The sequence below is a fragment of the Monodelphis domestica genome, chromosome 6 (genome assembly GCF_027887165.1).
Source record: "Monodelphis domestica isolate mMonDom1 chromosome 6, mMonDom1.pri, whole genome shotgun sequence".
Classification (NCBI taxonomy): domain Eukaryota; kingdom Metazoa; phylum Chordata; class Mammalia; order Didelphimorphia; family Didelphidae; genus Monodelphis; species Monodelphis domestica.
In genome coordinates, this window is record NC_077232.1 from 255,545,349 (window position 1) to 255,572,132 (window position 26,784).

At 39.4% G+C, this 26,784-nt stretch overlaps 1 protein-coding gene across 1 annotated transcript in view; it reads right to left on the reverse strand.

Moving 5' to 3' along the window:
• Window positions 1-26,784, reverse strand: part of ARHGEF38 (Rho guanine nucleotide exchange factor 38) — a 152,726-nt gene that overhangs the window by 24,567 nt on the left and 101,375 nt on the right. Inside the window, exons 6-12 of the mRNA XM_001367326.5 lie at window positions 18,683-18,882; window positions 16,986-17,119; window positions 10,828-10,932; window positions 7,704-7,826; window positions 4,398-4,709; window positions 1,598-1,741; window positions 280-478 (exon numbers count right to left, since the gene is read on the reverse strand). Of these exons, the coding sequence (XP_001367363.4) occupies window positions 280-478; window positions 1,598-1,741; window positions 4,398-4,709; window positions 7,704-7,826; window positions 10,828-10,932; window positions 16,986-17,119; window positions 18,683-18,882 (1,217 nt within the window). The remainder of the gene's footprint in view (window positions 1-279; window positions 479-1,597; window positions 1,742-4,397; window positions 4,710-7,703; window positions 7,827-10,827; window positions 10,933-16,985; window positions 17,120-18,682; window positions 18,883-26,784) is intronic.

Here is a 26,784-nt window from a genome sequence, read left to right on the forward strand (position 1 = left end):
AGAGAAACAAGGACATTTTGAAAGGGCTTCTCCTTCCCCAAATGTGTGCCCCAAGAGAGACAGACCTCAGCTTATAGGAGCTGGAAGGGGATCTCAGAGGCCATCTAGCTCAATCCCCTCATTTTACAAATGAGGATACTGAGGTCCACAGGTTAAGTGACTTGCTCAAGATCACACAGAGCATAAGCATCAGAGACAGGATTTGAAACTTAGCTCTTTTCCCACTGTCCCTTATTGGAGGTGGGAGAGAGAGAGAGGACTCTCCTATATTATACTCACTTCCAGTGTCAACCAGCCACCTGCTTGTGCTGCCCAATGGATCCTTCTGCTCCATCACAGTCACCAGGTCCCCTTCCAGGAGGTCAATGTCATGTTCCTGGGTAGCATTACACCTGCGCTTTGCTTGGTAGAGAGCCTCTGGGCTGGAAGCTGCTAGAAGCTGGGAGCGATGGTTATCTGTCTGACGGGGCATCTCTGACTGGGAGAAGGGAGGAGGAGAAAAATTGGACTTCCTAAGGGAAGCAGGGAAATTGATAGATAGTGCAGGGATGTTTCCTGTCTCTCATCTAAGAAATGCTAGACTATAGGTGTGGAATTAGATGTACCATAGCAGGGCATTGATTTGCTTTGCTACTCCGTGCTTTGCTGTTGCAGAGGAAGCTTCTTTTGGGCAAGGTGGGGAGAGTCATTTGAAAGTGAAAGCAGAAGGGGTAGCTAAGTGGCTCAGTGGATTGCAAAGCAGGTCTAGAGATGAGAGGTCCTAAATTAAAATTTGACCTCAGATACTTCCTAGCTGTGTGACCCTGGACAAGTCACTTAACTCCCATTGCTTCAACCTTACTGCTCTTCTGCCATGAACTGATACATAGTATTAATTCTAAAACAGAAGGTAAAGGTTTTTTTTAAAAAAGAAATGGAAGCAATATTTTTCAAAATTAATAGCTTCTCTCTCTTTTGTAGGTGGGGGACTCAGTTGATATATTGGTTAATTTGGCTAAACTGCTTTTGATTTTATTCCTTTTTATAAGGGATGACTTGTAGGGCAGGAAGGATGAAGGCTATATTTTTGGGAAAAGTGATAATAAAAGAAAATGTAGATAAAATTGAAAAAATAACAGAGTAGATGAGTGGGATCTTCCTTATTGGAGGTCTTCAAGCAAGGAGGGATAACCACTTGTCATATATGACAGAGGAGAGGTTTTTGTTCAGGTGTAACTTGGATTAGATGGCTTCTGAGATTCCTTGCGACTGTAATTTTCATTCTGCAAATCTCTTTTGGAGATCTGGGAGATATTAACCACCTCTCTCTAGGGACAGTATAAATTCTGCCTGAATAAGATATAGAGATGTGACTTCTGAGCTCTCCTCCAGCCCCAAGATTCTACAGTATTTATTAAGCAGTAACTGACCCAAAGAGGCAAAAGCCAGTCCTTGCCGTCGAGGAGCTCACAATCCACTGGGGCAGACAACATGCAATCTGTCCCAAATGGACAAATAATACATATAAATACTGACCCCAAAGCCTCGTGCCTCCCAGGAGACATGAATCCTGGGAAATCCTACCAGCATTCATCATGACTGGCCATGCTGAACTCACCAAAGTGGGCACAGGTTTCTTCTTTTCAAAGCTCAGCTTCCGTTCAATATAAGTTGCACTGTTGTCCTTGACAAAATTCAGGCTATGCACATCTTCTATCACCCGATTCTGAACTTCACTGATGCTGGAGGGTAGCAGGGATAACTGTGGGAGGAAGGAAGAGCCCCAGAGCTCTGGGAAGTTCAGATGGCATAATACAAGCTACAAGCAATGGCATCGTCTATTCCGGCTGTGTCTCTTGTGGCCAGACTGTGTCGAGCAAATACTGCTTGGATATCTTTATTTTATTTTATTATGGATACTTTTAAACCCAAAGAACACAGCATGGAGTTGAGCTTGCTCATAAAGTGGACATCCTTACCATTTTTTTTTTTGGGTCATGGACCTCTTTGGGAGGTGAAACGTACTGATCCTGAATATTGGTTGTTGTCTATTTCTAATCAAAGGAAATCAAAGGAAAGATCCCTGAAAATAATGATTGTCCAGGTGCTGCGGGGATGCCACCCCTGACATAAAGCATAGACCTCACTCATTTTGTCAAAACTATGTCCTTGTTCCTGAATGACTGCATTTCTTTGTGAAGTGGAGGGGTGCAGAGAAATCCCACATAAGGAAACTCCTTCTACTGAAGTAACTTAGAACCTCCTGTACAACTTGGAGTCTTAGAGAGTGGCTTAAAGGGCAAATAACAGCCATTCACACCGCTAGCAGGTATTATAGGTGGGAAAGAATATGAAGCGAATTTTAAATATGAAATTAAGGAGTGGGTATTGGGGACATTTTAATCACAGGCTACATAGTCTCTGGCTCCCTCTGTGTTTTGGGATCCAGACTAGTAATTTCATTGGTATGAGGAAGTGCCCAAGAGGAAATTCTCTGTAACAATGTAAAGTACTCACCTTTCTGTAATTTATTGAAATAGAGTGGCCTGCCGGCCCTGAAAAATTAGGCAACTTGCCCTTCAAGGATGTAGACAAAAAAAAAAAAAGACTTGAACTTACATCCTCTTGCATCCTGGTAGCTAGGTGGTGCAATGCCTGACCTGCAGACATGAAGACCTGAGTTCAAATCTGGCCTCAGATACTAGCTATGTGACCCAGGGCAAATCACTTAACCTTGTTTGCCTCAATTTCGTCATCTATAAAATAAATTGGAGGAGATGGCAAACCACTCTAGCATCTTCCACTCTGGGAACTACCCACTTCCCAATCTGACATACCAGAATAACAACTTCTTGTATCCACTACATCATACTAACTTTACTCCTGGGCGTTCTTAACCTTTTCTTGAAGTGCTGGGCCTGGAGTCAGAAAGACTTGAATTTAAATCCAATCTCAGAAACTTACTGCTAACTATGTGACTCTGGCCAAGGCACTTAACCTCTGTTTGCCTTGATTTTCTTAACTGTAAAATGAGATAATAATAGCACTTACTTCATAGTGCTATTCTGAGGATGAAATAACACTTGTAAAGTACTACCTCACTCCCTCCCTTACTCCTTTCTTTCCTTCTTCATTCATTTATTCCTCCTTTATTTCCTTTTCTTTCTTTCTTCCTTCCTTTCTTCCTTTCTTCCTTTCTTCCTTTCTTCCTTTCTTCCTTTCTTCCTTTCTTTCTTTCTTTCTTTCTTTCTTTCTTTCTTTCTTTCTTTCTTTCTTTCTTTCTTTCTTTCTTTCTTTCTTTCTTTCTTTCTTTCTTTCTTTCTTCCTTCCTTCCTTCCTTCCTTCCTTCCTTCCTTCCTTCCTTCCTTCCTTCCTTCCTTCCTTCCTTCCTTCCTTCCTTCCTTGTATTTTCCCAAAGCCCACAAATGTTATTTTCTAAAGAAAATTAGGGTGAAATTAGTTTTAGGTAAGGAACATTTCAAGGAAAACCCCAAGTTAAAAACAGAGGACATGAAGCTGTAGCCCCTTTTTGAAAGTTTTGGGTTCCAGTTCTAATCTGAGACTTTTGTTTCCTGAGTCAAGAAAGTGAAAGCAGAGCTGACTGAGAAATACTGGCCCCCATGGAAAAATATGGAATGAGTTATAGCAATTGAGATCATTAAAGAGTAGTGAGGTCTTACTTATCCTGAGTCTTATGGAAATAAGTTCTAAGATCTTACTATCTTGAAGATCAATCTAATGGAGGGCAAAGGCTTTGATTTAGTCAAACTTTGTGTCTCTCATTCTTCCCTGCCCCCATGAGAATGGAAGTTTTATTATTTCTATAAGGAAACTAAAGTTCAGATAGTTTGAGTTACTTGACCCTGGGCACATTGCTAAGGGTCAGAGCCAGAGTCTTTCTGAACTCAGATTTCTCTTGACTTGTACGTAGTCCATCACTTTCTTGCTGTTCCAATCTATCTTTTAATGGGATGGAGAACTGAGAATTAATTTCATCAAATGATTTGCTCTTCTTCCCACCTCATTTATTACACCAAGAATGGTCCTTTTAGATCTATATATTAATAGTAAAGATTTAACATTTAGGAATTGCCAAGTATGAACAGAATGCAAAAGATAAACTAATAAAATAGTTTTTGTGAGTCAGGTAGATCGGATCTTTGTGGTGGGGTTGGGCAATGCTCAGGCTATGTGGGGAAAGATTTACAAGTGAAATACGAATGGGAGTCATAACAAATAGGAACTAGAAAGTTGTCTTTTCAGTGCTGGTGAGGAAGGGGGGTAAGGTACGAAAAAAGTCAGACTATTTCTCTGGGAGGAAGAAATGAGGTGACAAACAATTGGGCTTTCTGTTGCAGGTGCATGGTTTCTAACAGCTGCTGCTAGCCCATATGGAGGGCAGGAAAGAATCTGCTTACCGGCATCACTGTGGAATAAGGCTTCAGGGCCATGAGCATCAGGTCCCTGAGGAGGGTGATGAAACAGTAGAGACAATTGAACAGGATCTGCCGACCAGTTTGGTTGAACACCTGGAGCTCCTCCACAAGCTGGGCATTAAGAGCTTCATAGTCCTTCCTGGCCAGATCTGAGTCGTCACCTGGGGAGCGCTGCAGGTAGCCATTGTAATCCAGCAGCTTGTCATAGCGCTTCTGGATGAGTTTCTGAGGTCCTGGGAATAAGGACTGCAGGGATGACAGTGGAGTCATGACCTGCCTGTGTAAGTGAGCCACCTGCCAAGGGGAAAAAAGTCCCATTACAGGGAGAATAACAACCAATTACTATGTGTGTCTCTCTATATTCTCAATAAATTTGCCTGTTTCACGGAAGCACCTGAGAAGTCAGCAAAAAGGAAAAAGGGGGGAAAGTAAGACTGACAATGGAAATGAAACATGATTGACTACATTTTTACTCAGTCTCTCATGTAGGGCTTGATGTGTGAGTTGGGGTGAGAGACAAAGGCAACTGGAATGGTGAGTTCCCACACCAACTCAGATCATTTCCTCCCTCTCAAGCCCTAGAGAAGGAAAAAAAAGGATTGGAAGGAAAAAGAGAAGAATGGGAGGAAATTAAAGACCTCTGAGAAAAGAGTAAGAGTACTCTTCTGTTGAACATCCTCCTCTTTCCTTCTTTTCTGAACCTCTTCTCAAACTCATCATGAGTTATGATTTAGGTTTTTTGAAATCCTCTCCTCATCCAATCTTCTCTCCCTCCAGAGCTATTTCTATAATTCACCCCCTCCTACCATCTCTGTACCTGAAGCTTAATGCCCTGCCCAATCTCCTGCTGTCTCCCATACCATAGCTGAGTCTCCATAAATACCTGTTCCCTTCTCTTGTACCCTCTTGATGCTCCTAGCAGAAGAGTGATTGATGAAAGTAATTCATAAAGTAAGTCTTTGACTTCTTCCTCTCTAGCCTGGTGATCCTAGGAAACACTTCAGGGTAATGAAACTTCCCATACTTCCTCTCCCCCATAAGTCTACAGCATCCATGGAGAGAACTTGATATAGATGTTTTCCATTTTTCTTTTTGTCATATCTGATAGTGATTGCAATAGAAACTGACCAGAAAACAATTGCCTATTAAGACCTCCCGACTTTTTCTACTTCTCTTTGGCTCTAAAGAAAGAGCATGTTAATAGTAAAAGCATTTGTCCTGAGGCCACTTTATATCATTTTACATTAGCTCCATGATGCACAACCAAACATCACTGCCAACTTGCTGCCCTAGGACTGGCCATGCTCTCCTACCCCCTTTCTTCTCTTTGTGTTCTAAAGGTGAGGTTTGGTATGCTGCCTTCCCTGCTTTGCTCAGACTCTTTCATGGCAGGGGTAGTAACAAAGCACTTATGTGTCAAAAGGTAATATGATCCAACTGGGAAAAAGCAGTAATTCTGAAGTCAGGGGTTTTCAGTTCAAATCCTACCTTCATCACTTACTATCTGTATAATCTGGGCAAATCCCTTGGCCTCTTTGATCTCACTGTCCACATCAGTAAAATGTAAAGGTTGGACGTGATAGTGTCTGAGGTCCCTTCCCCCTGCAGATCTTTGACCCAGGTTCATCACCACATAATCATTACATTAGACCTGGTATCTCTCTTTGATCCAGAAGACAACTTCTGGGAAGCAGCCCCTGCCACAGCTGGCTGCATTAATTATCTCTAATGGCTCCTGCTAGCTTTGTCTGGAACTGAGAAAATCTGGAGGTAAAGGAGAGACCAATCTCTTATTGGCATCAGGGCAACATAGGCAACAGTGATTAAGATTTGATTACTAGCACGAGAAATAATCAATACATATCTCCAAGGAGCAGAATGCATCCTTTGGCCGAGGGAAAATTTTATGTAATTTGTCTGAGATAAATTACTGTGTTCGTGCCTTGTCTGGAGCTTGCAGATAATGTAATTATAGTAGCATTTCCTATCTCTTCCGAGTGACCTATAGACACGAACATCTGATACACTAGGAAATAGGGAAATGGCTACTGTTGGAACTAATTGGGATCAAATCAATGATGGCACCCTAGACACCTACTTTGCTGCATTATAGTCATCACCTAATAATCACAGAGAGACACCAGGGAAGAAAGGAGAGCTCGGAAGACGTATCTGTAGGAAAGCCCAGAGTCTATATTAACTAGATAGCCACTTGTATTTTATCCATCTATTTATCTATACACACATATCCCTACCTATACATTTATAAATTTATTATTCTTATGTAGCGAGATACTTGAGAATTATTGGACTTCAGCTAACTAATAACCTTATAGGGCAAGGAGAAAGCATTTAATCTTGCTACACGTGAACAGTATCCCAAGCACAATCCTTCTAGTGAATGGGTTTGGGGAGATCTAGAAGAGGAGTGAAAACATGAACCTGTGGATAATTTTGTGCCTATACATAAACGCTGTATAGAACCTTTTTGCTAGTGAAGGTCTGATCCAAATGGTGACTCAAGCATTCTCCAATGCTCTAATCAAACTCAAAGAAAAGGGATTCTTGACAGAAAAAGTACAAGTTAACATTATCTATATTGTATTGTGTTTTTATTTATTTTGGTAATACTTTCCACTTATATTTTATTTTTAATATATTTTTAAACCCTTACCTTCTGTCTTAGAATCAATGCTAAGTATAGGTGGAAGAGTGGTCAGGGGTAGGCAATTGGGGTTAAGTGGCTTGCCCAGGGTCATGCAACTAGGAAGAATCTGAGACCAGATTTGAATCCAGATCCTCCTTACTCCAAAAATTATATCTATATATATATAAATGAAAAAAATTAAATATTGGGGGAGAAAGTACATTGAAAAAGATAATGTGGTTTTCTCTCATTTAATGTAGATTCAATCTTAGCCCTTTCTATAAAACCTTCAAAAAGTCATGGAAAGATTAAGTCCCCGTAACACTACTTTGTAACAAATTCTTGCAAGATGGAGACAAAAGCTAAAGTTTGACTAATGTCAGGAGACCTCTGCCAAGAACCCAATTTGGGTTTGTCTTGATTCACATTACACTTAAAAAACTCATTAATCTACTTTAAAAAGCTTTTATATTTAAATTAGGTCCTTCAGAAAGACTTCTGACAACTTGCTCTCTCTATCTTCATTGACCTACAACTTTGATGCGAATTATAGTTGAAAGGTTCATGCTTCTATAATTAAGAAAATCAACTCATTAACCCTCCACCATAACTTTCATTTATCCATGGATCCAAAAACTTACAAAGTCTTCACAGCAGCTTGGGGCCTTGCTCAGGGTAGCTGAATAGTCAGTGCCCTTAGCATCTTTGTCATATGAAATATCATGCAGCTCAGTCACAGTCTGGGCAGCTAGGGGCATGGCATCCTGGGACACAAAGAGGAAAAGTTGGAAATAAGTTGTCTCCCAGTCATCATTCAAAAAGACAGATTCCATTGTAACCTGAGTAACAGACCTCCATCACCACTGAGAGCCAAACCCACCATATTTATACTCATGTGCCCAAATGTCCTTATGGTTGCCCATGCTCTCATTTTTTACATTTTCCTAACTTTCCATCCTCTCTTGCTCTTTTTCTTCCATCCAGTATTTTCTTTTTCATTATTTCCTAGCACTATTCTTTTCACTGACTGTTCCCAACACCCAGAATGTTCTCACTCCTCATCTTTGCTTCTAGGAATCTTCAAGACTCACTTCCAGAACCATATCAGGCATGGTCTTTCCTGACCCCAACAGTTTCTAGCACCTCTTTCTCTTCCCCCTACCAAGTTACCTTATATTTCTTTTACATATGTTTTGGTATGAGAAAGCATGATGTAGTAGCTACAGAGCTGGCCTTGGTCTTTGACCTGGGTTCAAATCCAACTCTGACCCCCACTCTCTGTAGGGGTCAAAAAAGTCACAACTTTGAGAAAATTATTTACCCCCAATGCTCCAGGCAGTCTTCTAACTTGTAGAGAAAAAACTGATTTATAATAGTTGAGGAACTTTTCCATATATTGATGAAATCTCAGTCTCTAATCCTATAGTTTTATGTGAATTATAATAGTGGAATTCACACTGTAGGAACAAAGAAATATTCCCTTTTAACCTTACATTTTACACTTCAATTTACCTCTAGGTTCATCTGAGAGTGACTTGCCTAGGGTCACACAAACAGGATGAATCAGGGGCAGAAGTGGAGTATTTGCTCTCTTGCCCAGAAATTCACTGCTCCCCAAAAGGGCACTTGTTCACTAAATGCATTTTCAAATAATAAATACATTTTATTGAATGAACAAATGAAATTTCTTCCTGTATTGGAGCTGCCAAATCCAATGACAATATTCCTTCTTAAGGATTCCTTCCTCCCAGGAGGAGTAAGCAAACTCCTCATCCAGGGCTCAGATTTCCTGGGAATTGCAAATTTCTGTTTTATTTTCTTCCCTATGTGAGGGCAGCACTTTGAGGATGAAGGCATTGCCATCAAACTGTCTAAAGGCTCTTCTATTTTATTGGTTTCCAATCTTAGAACACAAGGCAACCCAGGTTTTCTGTGGGGTGTGCTTATCTGCTTTAATACTCAATGATTCAGCCCTCACAAACAGAGGCATATAGGAGAGAAACTCCATGGGTTGTTGTGAGGGTCAAATGAGATAATAATGGTAAAGCACTTAGCTCAGTGCCTGGTACAAAGAAATGTTTGATATTTATAAATATATATGTCTATATACAGTCCATCCTCAAATTGCCTGTTTAATGGCTTCAAGCACTCACGTCATTTTATTAGTAATCTCATCTTCACTTTTGTGCTGATAACTACACATTTTCAGCTATGTATAGTAGAGAAAGAATAGAGTCGTGACATTCCTAAGTGTGTGGAGTGGCACATCATTGGTCTTGCTCACCCTACTATTGTGGAGAGCTCCCCATGCATTCATTGCATGTTTTGTTTCCCTTTGAAACTCAAGTTTTGTATTGCAATTACACCCCCAAAGTATGGTGCTAATCCTTTGGACTCAAAGCCCATGTATGCCAAGTCAGTGATGTACCTTCAGGAGAAAGCGAAGGTGTAAGTGAGATTTGATGACAGAATGTCTGTGGCTGTTGTTAGTGGGGAGACCCTTAAGAATCTCAAAGAGCAAAGGAAGCAGACATCACCGATGCATAGTTTCAAGCTGGTGCCTCCTTCACAATCTCCAGCACTATCCACCAGAGGGTCAGAGTGATGCCAACTCCTACCAGTCTTGATATCTTCAGAGATTAATGACTAAAGCTTTGACAACCTTGTTTTCAAAGGGTGGCCAAGGTAGAGAGGTTTCCAGCAGCGTAGTATACACCACAATACCCCCTCACCACCATCTGACACAGTGGAAGGCAGGATTCAGGTTAAAAAAGTCTTAGTTTGAAGAATTTTGTTACCGTGCGATATTTATGGTATTGCTGAATTCATATGTTATGAAAAGTGAGTATTGTCTGAAATCGACGTGTTTTTTCTTTTTATTGGGATGTTAGCACAAAAAGTCAGAATTTTTAGGGCATTACTAGTGAGGAAAGCTATTTTGCATGTTACTAATTTTATTTTCTGTATTATATTTTATGGGTTATTACAGACTATCTCTGGAAAAGTACATTTTTCAGAATTCATGTTTTTTATAAAGAATTATGTGTAGAAAAGTTTATTCTCAGCAATCTTTAGCAAAGATTCATTTTTGGTGGTTGTAGGAACCTAACGTCCTATTTTTCATAGGTTCAATGTACAAGCATTCATGTTTTTTTTTTTTTTAACACTGTTTTCTAGGAAGATTACCCTGAAAAAGTTGAGGATTGACTCTGCATGTGTGTGTGTATACATGCTAAAAATGTTTTTGAAAATCAGCCCTTTACTGATTAATATCACTAAAATTATAGGAATTTCTGATGTACATTCCTAATTACTCTCAGTGACATCAATGATTTTTAACATGTTTAGAGTTCACTATGATGGGGAAAAAAAGTATGAGAAGCAGGTAGGTGGTTTGGTGGAACCCCTAGAGATGGAAACTCCTGGGTTCAAATGTGACCTCAGATACTTCCTAGCTATGTGATGCTGGGCAAATCACTTAACCCCCATTGCCTAGCCCTTACCAGTCTTCTGCCTTGGAACCATTACACGGTATTGATTGGAAGATGGAAGGTAAAGGTTTTTAATTTTAAATTTTTAAAAGGCATGTCTTTTAGACTAATAATCCCATCGCTGAAAGTCATCTAACTAGCTTGTTCCTCATATTTCACATGGTCAGTAGAATCCTGATAGTGACCACACAGATAACACTGTCATGTAGTGGCAATCAGCCTAAGAGGAAGCATATGATCAGAGAAATATCAAAAATAACTGTGAAGTACCCACCTGGATGTGTTGAAGGCAGAATGAAATGTTCTTCACACAATTCCTCACAGTCTTTTCTAAATGTCTAAACAGTTTTTCTTCTCTGTTAAAGGTGCTGTCTTTCACCTAAAATAGATTTTCATTACTTTTTATTTCTTTCTGGTAGAAAAGCAAATCTCCAGGTAATGTTAACCACTGTCAACAGAGTCATGACTAGAAATGTGAGTTCTTGGGGCAAGCTGAATTGAATGGGAGTGAAGAAGAGCCCAGAGGACAGTTTTTCCAGGATGGGTGCTATCATCAAAGAAAGCCCTCAGGATGAGGGTAGGGCTTAGGGTGTTGTGGTAGTAGGGGAAGAAGGATGCCCTGAAGAATGGTTTGGAGAAGACTGCTATTTGTGGGGACAGAAGACTGAAAAAGACCAAGAAAAGAAGCATATGCCACCCTGACAAACTGACTTTCATGTCCCATACCAAAGCTTGTTACCCCACCAGTTACTGTAGTTACAGCTCTCAGTGTCTAGAGATACCACTTTCATCATTGTCATCAAAATAGTATAGATGCTAATTACTATATGTGAATCACCCCTGTGATTAAACATGTACTGAAATAATTACTAAAACAGGCACATGATATTCTTCAGTTTTTCTGGTTTCTGTATTATTGTTGTATAAATGATAATCTGTTACCCTAAAAAAAAAGAACTACATTTCCCCGGAGCCCACTGATTTCCTGTCATTAAGAACTTCCTGTATGTATACAAGGAATAAATTGAGTGGGTGGTCCTGCTCTTTGGTTGGATGTCACAAGCATGATGGTGGTTAAGTGTGGGGATTTTGAACAGATTAATTAGCCATGGGCACATGGTTTTTAATTTTGTATTCCTTTATTTCTAATGATTATTAATAAATCTCTTAAAAATATAATATTTTTATTTTTGAGATTTGATTTTAATTTTTACATTGTCCAGAGCTGCTAATAGTTTAATCTGGCCCTCCTTCAAAGATTTTCAGTACTTTCATGATTGATTAGGATTTATCGGTTTGTCCCTCTGTTCTAGTAAAGCATGCTGAGGCTACTATTAGAACATTCCTGGATTTACATAGAACTATTTATATATTATTATAGTTAATTCTGGGGGCAGCAAATCACTTAAGCCCCATTGCCTAGCCCTTACAATTCTTCTGTTTTGGAACCAATATCAGTTCCTAGACAGAAGCTATGTTTTTTTTTTTTAAAGAACTATGCATTAATTCTTTTAGCTGCTCATTTTGTGGATCTGGTGTTATCCGACTTTGGCTATGGGTACAACCCTACTCAGAAGCACCTGGTGATACTTCCTAGGCTTGGATGCTTTGTTGTCATTTTTTTTAGATGTACCTGGGAGCAGTTGCATTCTTCTTTATTATGTTTTTGGGTCTTCTGTTTCCAAATCCAGCATTGTTTCCCATTTCTCCATACTGGCCCCCGTGAACCCACCAATAGACTATATTGGTCATCTATCATGGGTGATTCAGTAGACAGAATACTGGAACTGGAATCAGCAAGACTAGCATTCAAATCCAGCCTCTACTCTAGTTGATCTTTTGCAAGGTGTTTAACCATCATCTGCCTCCATTTCTCTCATCTGTAAAATGAAGATAATGACTGCATCTACCTCCCAGGGTCATTGGGAGGATAAAATGAGAAATTTGAACAATTTTGAAAATCTTCAAGCTAGACATAAAGGTTTTTTATAACCAATATTGTTTCAGGACCAGTCTGAAGGAACTTATCTCTGGGTTGGCCATAAGGTGACACATTTTTTGATTACAACAACTCACAGAGATTCTAATTTATAAGTAGATTATGCTCTGAGTTGATGAAGGTATTTATTACACCCAGAAATTGCAGATCCTTGGAGTATGTAGGAACATACATTTACAACCTTAAAAGTCATCTAGCCTAACTAATTTTTAGAACCAATATCTATTATCATCATGAAGAGAAGTATTTCTTGGAAACCTGCAAAATGCTAATAAGGGTCATCCAGCTAGTAAGTTTCTGAGGTCAGATTTGAACTCAGGTCTTCCCAAGTCCAGGACCAAGGCACTGTCCACTGAATCCCCTAGCTGCCCAGGTCTTGGGAATTAGGGAATAGGTAAATGAAACATAGCCAGTATTCTCATTGTAGGTGACAGATTCAACCGATAACTCTTTATGAGTTATCCTCTTTTCTCCCTCTGTCTTGCCCACTCTGTAGATACTGCAAAATCTGATAAGCATCCAAATTCCTTTTGGCTACGGAAGGCAATTTCAAAGTATTAGCATTGATTTCAGTGGCGAAAAGTGATAGTGTTAGAATTCAGAACTAGAAAGGACACTGGGGTCCTTTTACAAATGATGAACCTGACCACGGTCACCAAAGGGAGAAAGACTTGCTCAAGGGGTAGACCAGATTCAAACCTTGTTGTTTTGACTCCAAATCAGCTGCTCTGTACACCATGTTGCCTCAGTTTTCCTAAACATCAAAAGGATGCCTAACGTGTAATTGAGATATGCTTTGTTTGTTTGAATGCAAGTTCCTTGAGGGAAGCACTCTTTCCTTTATTGTCTTTGTATCTTCAGCACCTAGGATAGTGCCAACATATTGGAAGCATTTAAAACAGGCTTTTGGAATGAAAAACCAATTTTAATGTTCAATTATAATATTGATGCTCTTGGGGATGCAAAGGAAGATAGGAAAAAGAGGGCTTAGATTCAGAATGTGTTTGTTGGAGGTATCATTTGGGTCTGGAATCAGAGGAACTGGATCTAAATCTCGCCTCTCATGCTCACAGTCTATGGGATGCTGAACAATTTACTTAGTTTTTAGGGGTCCCAGTTTGCTGGTCTGTAAAATGAGAAAGTTGGACCACATGGGCTCTGAGGCCCTTTCCAGCTCTGAATCTATGACCTTATGATCTTGTGAACCAGTCAAAATGAAATAAAAATGTTATCTTCTAAAGAAAATGAAAAAGCTATCCTTCTGAAGAAAAAGATCAAGTCTGCTCTGCACCTTGCTAGTTATCTGATAGCTTTAATAATCATAGTTTATAGATTAGAAAAAAGAAGGACATGGTCTGACAAAGGATATTCCTTTTGGAAAGTCTACTTAAGTGGATGTTTTCCTTTCTCAAGCTTATCATTATCTTTGAAAATTGAGGACATACAATCATGTCCTCATACACCATGTCTCAAGGCAGTTAGGTGGCACAAGTGTATGGAACACAGGGCTTGAAATCATGAAGACCTGAGTTCAAATCTAGCCTCAACACTGTGTGATCTTGGGTAAATCACTTAGCTTCCATCTGCCTCAGTCTTCTTAAATAATAAAATGGGAAGAATAACACCTACTTCTCAGAACTGTACTGAAAATCAGATGAAATAATACTTTTAAAGCACTTAGCACAGTGTGTTAGCAGACATTTAATAAATCCTTATTTTCTTCCTTTCTTCTTTTTCCCTACCTTACTAATAGCACTGTGATAGAGCCAAGCACCTGCTCGTTCTTACAAAAAATATTTGGTTATAAGGTTGAAAAGTTGGTTGTTCATACCCAAGAAAAACAAATGGAATTAAATTATTGCCTTAATCACTATTTTATTTTATGTATATATATATATATATATATATATTTCTACATATAGGTGTATATATATATTTCTACACACACACACACACACACACACATATATACATATATTTGAATATACAGGGTCACTCCAATAGAAAGTCCACCAAGAGCCTTCCTCTTTTCCCTAAATCTTTTTATGCTGGTGAAATTGCATAAAAATGGATTCACAGACCCCGTGTTGGAAGGAACCCAAGAGTCCAGCCCATAACTGAACAAGATTTCCCTTTTCGATTTCCCCCACAAGTAAGAGGTCATGGAGACTAAATCTGGAGTCCTCTAGTGCATGTGAATCTCCTAATTACCAAGGAAACCCATTCCACTTTGTTGTTGTTCATCTGTGTCTGACTCTTTGTGTCACCATTTAGGGTTTTCTTGGCAAAGATGCTGGAGTGGTTTGTCATTTCCTTCTCATTTTACAGATGAAGAAACTGAGACAAGCAGAGTTAAGTGACTTACCCAGGATCACACAGCTAGTAAGTATCTGAGGTCAGAGTTGAACTCAGGAAGATAACTCCAGGTCTCACACTATTTTTTATATGCAATTCTGTTTATTTGCTATTATGCCATTTATACTCTGAAGGCATCCCAAGGGCCAGCTTTTGTTCAGTAGATTATGGAGCTGGAAGGGACCTTGGAAGTCATTTCGTTCAAACTTAGAAGTCATTTAGTTCAAATCCTTCATTTTACAGATAAGTAAACTGAGACTTAAGTGACTCAGTTTGAAACATAAAACAATATTTGTTGTTCTTGTTGTTTAGCCATTTCAAATGTATCTGACTTCATGGCTCCATTTGGGATTTTGTTGGCAAAGATACTAGAGTAGTTTGCCATTTTCTTTTCCAGTTCATTTTACAGATGAGAAAACTGAGACAAACAGGGTTAAGTGACGTTCCCAGGGCCATACAACTAGTAAGTGCTCTATTGACTATAATAACACAATATTATGAACAGTTATTTATTTTTTCAAACTCTTACCCTTGGTCTTAATATCAGTTCTAAAGCAGATGAGTGGTAAGGGTTAAGCAATCAGGATTAAGTGATTTGCCCAGGGTCACACAGTTAGGAAGTGTCTGAGGCTACATTTGAATCCATATCCTCTCAAGTCCAGGGCTAGCTCTCTATCCACTGTACTACCTAACTGCCCCAACACTTACTAACTGCTTACTGTGTGTGGTACACTTTGCTAAGCACTAGGAGAGATACAAAGTTCAGATAAAGTAGTTCTTAAGGAAAATTACCATCTAATAGAAGAATAAAACACCATGTGGATACTACTACTACTACTAATAAAAGATATCAAATAAGATAATAGGTATAAAGAACAGTGCCAACCTAAGAGCACTATACGGATTTATCTTTTATTGTTGTTTGGAAAGGCAGTGACACAATGGACAGAGAGCAGTCCTTGGAGGTCTGCTGGGAGGAAGACTTAGATTCAAGTCCTGCCTCTAGCACACACTTCTGGCAGGACCTTGGACAAGTCAATTCACCTCTTGGTCTTCTCATTGACTTTCTAAGACTCTAAATTATAGGAAAAGGGATTATCTGTTTGCACTGGTAAAGAGAATTTACTCATCTAGAAGCTCTCTTTGCCAAAGAGGTCCAGTCACTATCCTTTTGCCTACCATTTTTATGATTAATTGTTATTTTATTTCTTTCTATTCAATTTCCCTACAATTTGATGTATACATTAAAGCAGCAATGTCAAACTCAAACAGAAATGGGAGCCATTAAACCCTACATAAGAATAATTGTGGGCCACATATTGACTTAGAAAACCGTATATTAACATTGCCTATAATTTTAATATTTTATTTATTTCATCAAGGGTTTTAATTTGCTTCTGGCAGCAATCAGGAGTGTTGGGGGCTCAATGGGACTGTTGACCTCCCCCCCCTTTGAATTAAAGGATTATAAAAAAATACTAAGTGGGGTCTGAAGGGGAAGGTCATCACTAAATGGTTGCATGTGCACACATGCGTGAATACTGTAAAATTGAGATTTGAACTCTGGACTCCATTCCCCAGGAGTCCTTGCTAGCTCCCAGAATGCCCTCTAATCTCACTAAATTCTCACCTGAGATGAGAACAACATTTTATTTAAAGGGTCTTCCCCGTAGGTGGTCTCTCTCTCTTTTGGACTTCCTTTTTGGGGTAGACGTGGCTCTTTCCATAATGTAGGTGAGGTCTTGTCTAGGCCTCTCTGGCCTAGGCACGTTTTCCTTATCCTGTATTTTCTTTAATCCTTAATCTTCAATAAACCTCTAAAAATATAATACTCCTTGCAGAGAGAAACTAATTTCTACCTGCCTCAATCTCCCCTAAATTTTCATCTTTACAATACGTGTGTGTGTGTGTGTGTGTGTGTGTGTGTGTGTGTGTGTGTGTGTACACTGCAGGGCCTGTGGAAATAGGAGGTCACCAGTGTAATGAATCACACTCATTTGCAGTACCCTAGAGATGGATCTGATAATAAGAACTGACATGGGAGGGAGAAAATTCTCTGAAATAAGAAAAATGACTACCTGAGAGTCTCCTCTGGTCAAAATCTTTAGATGATTAGTCACTCTTTTGGATTTCTTGCTAATTGAATGAATATTCAGTTTGGAAAACTTGTCTTTGAAGGATTCATCTTCATCATTCTTCTTGTATTTCAGAACTGCAAGAGAAGATCCCAGTGACACATTCAGATACACTTAAGGGATGTGTGGGTACCTGCTCCTCATCTATGTTTCAAGAGAGAATTGGGTGAAATTACATGAAAATAAAGTCATTATAGACTGAATTGGAAGGGACTGCAGAAGCCATCTAGACCAGGCTATCCATATGGCCATATGGTTCTAAGAGGGGCCAGACCTGGGCAAGATAGTAAGCTGCTCTACTTGCCATTCCCCATGGGACACTTCACCCCACTGCCCCATCTAACTGTGCCTCTAAAAAATCTCTACCTTCCTTCAAGGCTCAACTCAAACTGACCCTCAATGATGGTGCTCAAAGCAAACACACTTTCCCCAGGAGGCCTTTCCAGATTCCCCAAGTTGTTAGTACTCTCATATCCCACTAAAACCACTTTATATTTTTTGTTATTGTTATCAGTCACTTTTTTCCAAGTCTTTGTGATTCCATGGACCATAGCAATCCAAGTCCTTCTAGCTTCCACTTTCTTCTCTCTGTCCAAGCTCATGTTCATTGTTTTCATGATATTATATCTCTTTTATCCTCTGCCATTCCTTTCTCCTTTTACCTTCAATCTTTCCCAACATCAGAGTCTTTTCCAATGTGTAGCTCACATTTACTTATCATGTACATGTTGTTTTCCCTAATGGAATATAAGCTTCTTGAGGGAAGGGTCTGTTTTGTTCTCTTTGTATCCCTGAGCACCTAGTAGACAATAATGCTTGGATTAGTGGTAACATGGAAAAACTTTCTCTTTGGAGTCTCTGCTCTTCCCAGGTTGGTTTCTTGGAACCCACCTGATGTCGAAACTATCCATCCTTCCATGTGCCCTCATACTGCCCCCCCAACCCAGGACTTTCCATTCTCTTTTGCCTTTCCTTTGACATTTATAACACATTTCTTCAGTGCTTTTGTATCTCATTGGTTCCCACTGCTTCAGACTTATGTGATCACAACTATTCATTTCCATCCTTTCTTCCCATTTCTCCACCCTCTAAGCTTCTTTCATCTTGTTGCTTCCCTTTTTCTCTGTATTTCTGTCCTTTCCCTTACTCCTTCCTTCTCCCCCCCTCTCTTTCTCCTTCCCTCTCTCTCTTTCCATCCTCTCTCTCTCTTTCTCTTTCTCTCCCCCCTCCTCTGTCTCCCTTCCTCTCTCTCTCCCTCCCCCTTCCTCTCCTTTTCTCTCTTCCTCCTCCTCTCTCTCTCTCTTCCTCCTCTCTCTCTCACACACACACACACACCATACTTGAATCCTACAGGTTTTCAGTGACAGTGACTAAGGGGAAACTATTTCACAGTACAGCAGCCCTGTCCAGGAAGAGGTCCTCAAAGTATCATTCCTCTGGGTCCCCCCCCCATTCTGTCCATTGCTTAAATCCATCCCTTCTCCCTGGCCCTATGACTGAATTGGCCCTCAATGATGGTGCTCATAGCACTTGAGTGAACAAGCAAATGGATTTCCTAGTCACAGATCTAGGTAGCCCGGAAAATAGCAACTGTTACAATTAAGAGAAAACAGCCCAACTTTCCCAAGTCTTTTTCCTACCCAGATCTTTCCTTCTTTTAAGTTCATTGATGTTCACATTAATGTCTTTCACTGCTGCTAAGGCATCTCCCAGGGCTTTGTAATCTGGATGGGAAGGAGGAGTCGAGTTCCGGAGTTCACAGAGTAGCAAAGGATACTTCATCACCCGCTGAACTGGCTTGATGAGCAGGGATCCCATATCCAGCAGATTGGGTTTGCCTCTGCAATAGAAATATTTGTTATCAGAGAGAAGTTTCAAGAAGGAGGACTTTGTTTATTCATCCTGCTTTTCTTTGTCTTGACTAAAAGAAAATTAAAATGAAAGAAATATTTAAACCAGAATAAAAGCAAGAGGTAAATAGAGATCAAGAGAAGAAAGTTGTCACTATTGATGACAAATTTTAATAATAACTTCAAAAGCTACTTTGCCAATTGTTCTTCACAATGTAGGCATCATTATTCCTATTTTGTAAATGAGAGAACTAAAGTCTAGAGTGGTAAAGAGGCCCAAGGTCACACAGGTAGGATAGAAATAAGCATTTAAATTTATTAATTTAATTAATACCATTAATTAAAATTAATTTATTAATTATTTATTAAGATACTACTCTGTGCTAAGCCCTTTACAAATGACATCTCATTTGATCCTTATAACCCGGGGATATAAATGCTATTATTACCCTTTTTTACAATTGAAGAAACTGAGGCAGAGAGAAATCTTGCCCAACTGTTTGAAACTGAATTTGAAGTCAAGTCTTCCTGAATCTAGGACCACCAGCTCTCAATCTGCTGTACTATCTAGCTACCTTTTGTTGTTATTGTCCAGTCATCCAGTCATGTCAGATTCTTCATGATCCCATGGAAAACTCCATGGGATTTTCTTGGCAAAGATATTGGAGAAGTCTGCCATTTCTTTCTCCAGCTCATTTCACAGGGGAGGAAACTGAGGCTTATAGGGTTACTTGCCCAGAGTCATACAGTTAGGATCTAAGGCTGGATCTGAATTCAGATCTTCCTGATTTCAGGCCTTTCGTTCTATTCATTGAATCACCCAGCGGCTCCCCCAGCTACCTCTACACAGCAAATAAGTAGGAGAGCCAGCACTCAGTCTGCCCCATCCTGCTGCCAAACCTGTGCTCTTTCCACTATGCCATTAGAACCTGGGCAAAGTCTTCCTTCTGACATCTGTGGCTCTAAGTCAGTCTTCAGGTGATGCTCTAAGAGACTAAGTTACAAAAATGATGCTGAAAACTGTCCTAGTACGGAAAGAGCATAGCAATATGTCAGGGAAGCTAGGTGGCTCAGTGGATAGAGTCAGGAATAGAGATGGGAGGTCCTAGGTTCAAATCACACTTCCTAGCTGTTTGACCCTAAACAAGTAATTAAATCCCCATTGCCTAGTCCTTACTGCCCTTCTGCCTTGGAACCAGTATCTAGTATTGATTCTAAGATGGAAGATACAAGTTAAAAAACAAAACACAACAACAACAAAAATAAGACAGGTCAGTTAAAAATATTTGACCTACATGTCTTAAAGAAGCTTTAATTCACGTGGATTTTTATTGATGTCACAGTGAAAATGAATATCTTTCCAGTCCTAAGGATAGAGTTACTATATAGAAAATCAAACCAAATCAGAAACATCCTACCTCAGTGTAGGGAGCATGGGTTTTTAGCTAGAAGGGACTCCAGCAGTCATCTAATCCAATCCTTTCATTGTACTGATGAGTAAAGGGAGGTCTAGAGAGGTAAGTGATTTGCTATAGACAGATATGAGTAACAAAGTCAGGATTTGAACTGAGATCTTTTCACTCTACAGATTTCTACTGCATCCAGCTGTGTGACCATGGCCAAGTCTCTAAGCTAGTTTCCTGATTATAAAGGGAGAATAATAATATTCACAGCTAGGTGGCACAATGAATAGAGTACCAGATCATGAATCAAGAAGACCTAAGTTCAAATCCAACCTTAGATATTAGCTGAGCAAGTCCCTTATCCCTTTTTCTCTCAAGTTTCCTCATCTGTAAAATGAACCAGAGAGGGAAATGACAAACTAATCCAGTATCTCTGCCAAGAAAATCCCAAAATGGGGTCATGAAGGGTTGGACACAACTGAAATGACTCAACAACAACAATAATATTCAGACTATTTTTCTAATAGGGTTGCTCTGAGAAAACCATTTTGATGACCTTCAACTGGCATATAAATGTGAGTTATTTAATTTCTGCAACTTTGTTATAGAGAGCAAAAAAGAGTTTCAAAATTTCAGTCCAAATGAGATTCGTTGGTTAACTGTCATTCTAAAGCTAAATTTCACAAAGACAGAATAAACCCATTTCACCAAGTAATTTTCCTTGACAACAAAGAGAAAAGTCCCACGTTTTATAGGAGCACTTTTGTGATTAGGTAAATTGGCAAGGCTTCTGAAAGGAAGAATAGGTGGCTTGTAAGGGTCAGTCAAAAACGGGGTCACTGAAAAAATCGAAGCAAGGGACATGATGTTTTAAAGGTTTAACTAGAGGCCCCATGGAGCTTTACAATGAAGGTGACCCAGTTCTGGAGGTAATATTATTATTATCACCATTATCACTGATCTCTGCTATTGTGACAGCTATTCAACAGTTCCCTGTCTCCTAGGGTGGCCTTCATCCAAAACTCAGTTGACAGACCTCCGCATGGCTTCAGAATAAAGCGAAGATTTCCTTAAGCAGACATAAATTCCAGACTCTCCCATCAGAAACCTCTGAAGAGAGGTTGCAGTCCACACATAGACATCCTTCAAATGGAGTCCAAGCAAATCAGAAGGTGTGAAGGAAATTCACTGTAGGAGCTCATACTGGTGCAATCCCAAAATATATGGGACAGAAATTTCCAGAGCTTGTCTACCAGAGTATCAAAGCACAATTTCTGTGGGAAGACTTGGCTCTGACATTTTTTCCATGGCCTTGGGCAAATTTCTTGATTTCCCTGGATTTCAAGACCCTGGTCTATAAAATGAGAAAGTATATGATTTTTAGGGCCCCTATCAACTCTGTATTGGCCTCTTCCTCCTTAGATATTCCTAGAATACTTTGTTTGATTTCCCCACTGCCCCCTTTCACTTCCTACCTTGCATTATACTTATCTGGGAACATTACCTTCTCTCTTAAAATCAATGCTAAATATTAGTTCCAAAGCAGAAGAATGGTAAGGGCTAGGCAATCAGGGTTAAGTGACTTACCCAGGGTCACACATCTAGGAAGTGTCTGAGACCAGATTTGTTGTTCCCCCTCAATCTCCAAAGAGAATTCAACTTTTTTGAGAGCAGGACGTAAAAAAATCTTTGTACCCCCAGTACATCATATGATGCCTGGAATATGTTAGGCATTTTAAAAAACTTTACCTTCAGTCTTAGAATCAATACTGTGCATGGGTTCCAAGGCAGAAGAGAGGTAAGGGCTAGGCAATGTGATTTGCCCAGGGTCAAACAGCTAGGAAATGTCTGAGCCTAGATTTGAACCTAGGACCTCCTGTCTCTAGACTAGCTCTCAATCCACTGAGCCACCCAGCTGCCCCCTTTGTTAGACTTTTTAAAAATGAGCTGAAATTGAGTTGACTAGATGACCTCTAAGGTCCTTATAAAATATAACATTCTTAAAAGCAAGGGGGGGAGGTAGAATCAAAAAATGCTAAGAGGGTCATTTTGATAGGTCAGACAATTCATGTAAGAGAACAGTCAGACATAGATTTAGAATTATAGGTTAGGAGCAGCAAAATGATCATTGGATAGAGAGCCAGGCATAGAGACAGGAGGTCCTGGGTTCAAATTTGGTCTCAGACACTTCCTAGGTATGTGACCCTGGGCAAGTCATTTAACCCTCATCTCTCAGCCCTTACCATTCTTCTGCTTTGGAACTAATATTTAGTATTGATTTTAAGAGAGAAAATAACAGTTAAAAAAAAGAATTATAGGTTGATGTCAGTTTATGAAAGTTCTTAAGGCTGGTTAAGGGTATTGGAATGAGTTATTATTTTGAACATGATAGATCACTACTAAATAAGACATCCTAGTCTGCCTCTTGGTGGCTTTAGAATCCAGGAGTTCTAAAAGAAAAGTATCTGAACTGATTCCCAAGTTCAGCACTTCTCATGGTGCCTGGAACTTAATAACTTCTTGGAGAATTGAGGCACGGGCATGGTGTCACAATAAGTATTCATAGGGGAATCACCATATATTAATATCCACAATGCAATTAAATTTATTGTTTCAGAAGGTGAGGTTCAAACCAAAATAAAGAGCATTCATTCATTCATTCATTCATTCATTCCATTGCTACTTATTAAATATCTCCCATTCTGGAGCAGTGATTGAAGCACTGGGAAAGAGAAAGAAATAATTGAGAGTTCCTGCTCTTTGGGAGTATATAATCTAACAGAAATGTGGTGACATATATAATAAAATGCAGTGGAATGGAGGTGGACCAATGGATTGAGTGCTAGACCTGGAGTCATAAAAACTCATCTTTCTGAGTTCAAATTTAGTCTCATACACTTACTAGCTGCTTTGCCTCAGTTTCCTCATCTGTAAAATGATCTAGAGAAGGAATTAGCAAACCATTCAGTATGTTTGCCAAGAAAACTCCAAACAGTATCAAGAAGAGTGGGACATGACTGAAGTAATTCAATAATAACAATAGAATGTAAGATTCTTGAATGTGACCACGAAAATGTGGGTTTCAAGACTGTGAATTGCCAAAACTGTAAAGATAATTTTTAGTGTCTTGTTTTTAAATCAAAAATAAGTGGTCGCCATGGGAAAAATTCCCAAATATGAAAATACCCAAGTCAGCTAGGTTTTATGGAGATTTTAATCAATACAAATGAAGGAATTAAGGGAAGAGAGAGTGAGAGAGTAAGAGAAAATAGTAGGAAGGGTCTAGGCCAAATGGCCTAGGCCTGAGCCTTAAGAGAGACTAGTTAGTCTTTAATCACTCACCACAAGATTTGTCCCAAGCACAACTCCAGACCTTCACTGAAATTCTCAACTCCTCAAATTCAATAAGTCCCTCCCTTCTAAAGACATTTTCTCTTATGTCACCTCCCCTAAATTTTCACATCTACCAATCACAGTAGATGTTTTCCCCAGGACTGACCATTCTTAGTGCCTTTTGTAAGTTGCTTGACCTTTTAGTGATTAATTTAACCTTTATAGGTACTTAGCACCCTTTTGTATTAGATCTAAAAATAGACCTAACTTAAGGTTCTAGATTTACTATGAGTTACTGGGAGGAGCTCTGTAGCACGGTCTAGGTGAGGCGAATTCCCTGACTTGGTGAGTGAGAAGACTGACTCCCCTTTCCTTGACCTTCAGAAGGTACTATCCTCCGAGGAGGCCCCTCATCTTGGAGGAGGCCTTGTGCCTGGAAGCCGAGTTAGATTTAATATTCTGAGAGGGGATCTTGGCAGAGGCCTCTGAACTTCCCTTGGCTTAGGCCAGGCTGGAACAGATCTTCTACCATTTCCCTCTTCTCCTTTTTCTTAATTTCTTCCTTCTATTGTAAATAAATCAACATAAAATCCCATATTGACTTGAATATTTCATTGGGATTAAATTTAAATCCCTGGTGACCACTAATATATTCAGACTTAACCCCTAATTTTACACCTAACAATATAGTTCTTTAAGGTTTTCAAAGTATTTTAATACAAACATCGTTCATTTGATTCTCACAGGAAATACAATTGCATTTGATTTTCCCCATTATACAGATGAGGAAAATAAGGCAGATGGAAGTTATGGCTTTCCCAGGGTCACGCAGCTAGTAAGTATCTGAATCAGGATTTGAACTCAGGTCTTCTTGATGACAGGCTCAGTATTCAGTTATTTTCATGTTATACATGTTCATATATGTGTCCATACATTTGAGTATGTCTATACTAGACAAAGAGTTCCTTGAAACTAGGGATTATGTTATATCATTATCCCTAGCACCTAGGACAGTTCCAGGTAAGCTTATTGAATAAAAAGTTCAATACCTGAAGTCAGAAAAATTCATCTTCTTAAGTACAAATCTGGCCTCAGACACTTACTAGCTGTGTGACCTTAGGCAAGTCATTTACCTTGTTTGCCTCAATTTCCTCATTTATAAAATGAGCTGGAGAAAGAAATGGCAAATTACTCCAGTATCTTTGCAAAGAAAAACCCAAATGGGCTCATGAAGAATTGAACTTGACTGAAATGACTGAACAACCATAACAAAACAATTAATACATTTTGTTTGAACATCACTCCTAAAAATGATTGCCAAATCAAACAGAACTGGTAGTTATCAAATGTGGCAGGTGAAATAAAACCTAGAACCTTTGTTAAAAATTAATTTCCTGTTTATAGTTCATCAAAGCTGACTTTTGTATATGAGCCAAATATGTAGATGTTTGAAATATCCATATGATTTGGATTGTTGCCAGCAAGCATAGAATGTATTGCTGGTATAGTATGTGGAAGACACTGTGCTAAAGGCAAAGAGATAAATTGTCCCTGACTTCAAGGAACTGTAATTCTATGGTAGAACTACAAATGCACACAAATAAGTACATAATTAGTCATTAAAGGAAGCAGAGAGCATTCAGGGTTCTGTGGGGTTGACCGGAAAAAAAGATGAAAAAAAGATTCCTAGAAGGAGAGCCTTGAAGTCATCTAATGAAGACTGTGAGGCAGATGTAAAGAAATTCATACATTAGATGCATTAGGGTTCCAGAATGTGTTAGAGCATGGGTACAGAACATAGAAAGAGTGCTGAGTGTGGATGACCTATGTTTGAATACTGGAGTAAAAGGACCTGATTAATATTCTGCCCCAACACTACCTTTGTGACCTTGGACAAGTCACTTAATTTCCCTGGACCTCTTTTTCTTTATCTGTCAAGGACTTTAAAAAGATGATCTTTGAGGTCACTGCTAGCTCTCAATCTACTACCTTTGGGACCTTAGACAAGTGACTTAATGTCCCACAGCCCCAGTTTCCTCACTTTAAAAAAATGAAGTGCTTTGAATTAGATGAACCACCAAGGATATCCTCCTGTTAAGAAAACAATGATCAGATCACTTTGGCTTTTAAATAGGGATGGGTTTCTTTAAATGGGAGACAAATCCAGATCCTGGAATTCGCTGACTTGAATCAGGAAAATCCAATTAGCAGAATGAACAAGATCAGAATTCCTTCTAACTTTTACTTTTAACCATTTTACTTTTAACCATTATTTAGCCTTGGAAATGTCCCTGAAAATGTAACCAAGGAAAAGAGGTTAGTTTCCATCTGGGTGATAAGCAAACAAAATAGGTGTGCTGGAGAATTCCTTTGCATCTTTTTGAGGTCTCCATCCCCAAATGCGAACTGTCAGAACTGAAATTTGTAATCTCTCAATACTCCTGCACGCTGCCATTCTTTTCCTTTCTCTTGTCCCTCCCCTTCATCAAAGGCATATTTCCTCCTCTTTCTGCTTCTCAAAGCAGAAAGGACAATTCTAAATTGCTATTGTTTTCCTTAAAAGCTTCACAAATGCAAATCTATATCAAAGCTCTTTCCTCAACAGAAAATCGCCCGAGTGACTTTCCTCCCTTGATTTGCACTTTGGCCAGCTGTGAAAGTGATAAGCAGCCCCTCTCTCCTTTTAATATCTGCGTGACACGGTATAGCAACCTGGCATGAAAGATAGAGGATTTGTTATGAGATAATGACACCCTAGGGCACTCCATGCCACAAAGTTCAACTCATCTAATTCCACTCCCGAAGATTAACTCCTGATAACCAGGCCTCTCATATCGCCCTGTTTCTCAGCTAGCCCTTCCAGAGGGGGCTGGTGGCCAAAGGACAACTGCCTGGACCATGCAACTCAGCGAGGATGCGGAGCATGGGGAACAGTCCCTGTCCCTGACCAAGGCTGGAATGCACAGAGAGGTCGATGATTAATATATCACACTCTTCCCCCTTTCCCACATCTTCCTGAGAATTTCGCAAGTATTTCATGGCCTTAAGTAGCTACACTAATCTTATTACAAATCATTATTGACGCTGCCAAGAGAAGTAAACACAGCTGGCTCAGTTTTAGCAGTATCTTCCCCAGCTTACTGGGGAAAAGCTCTT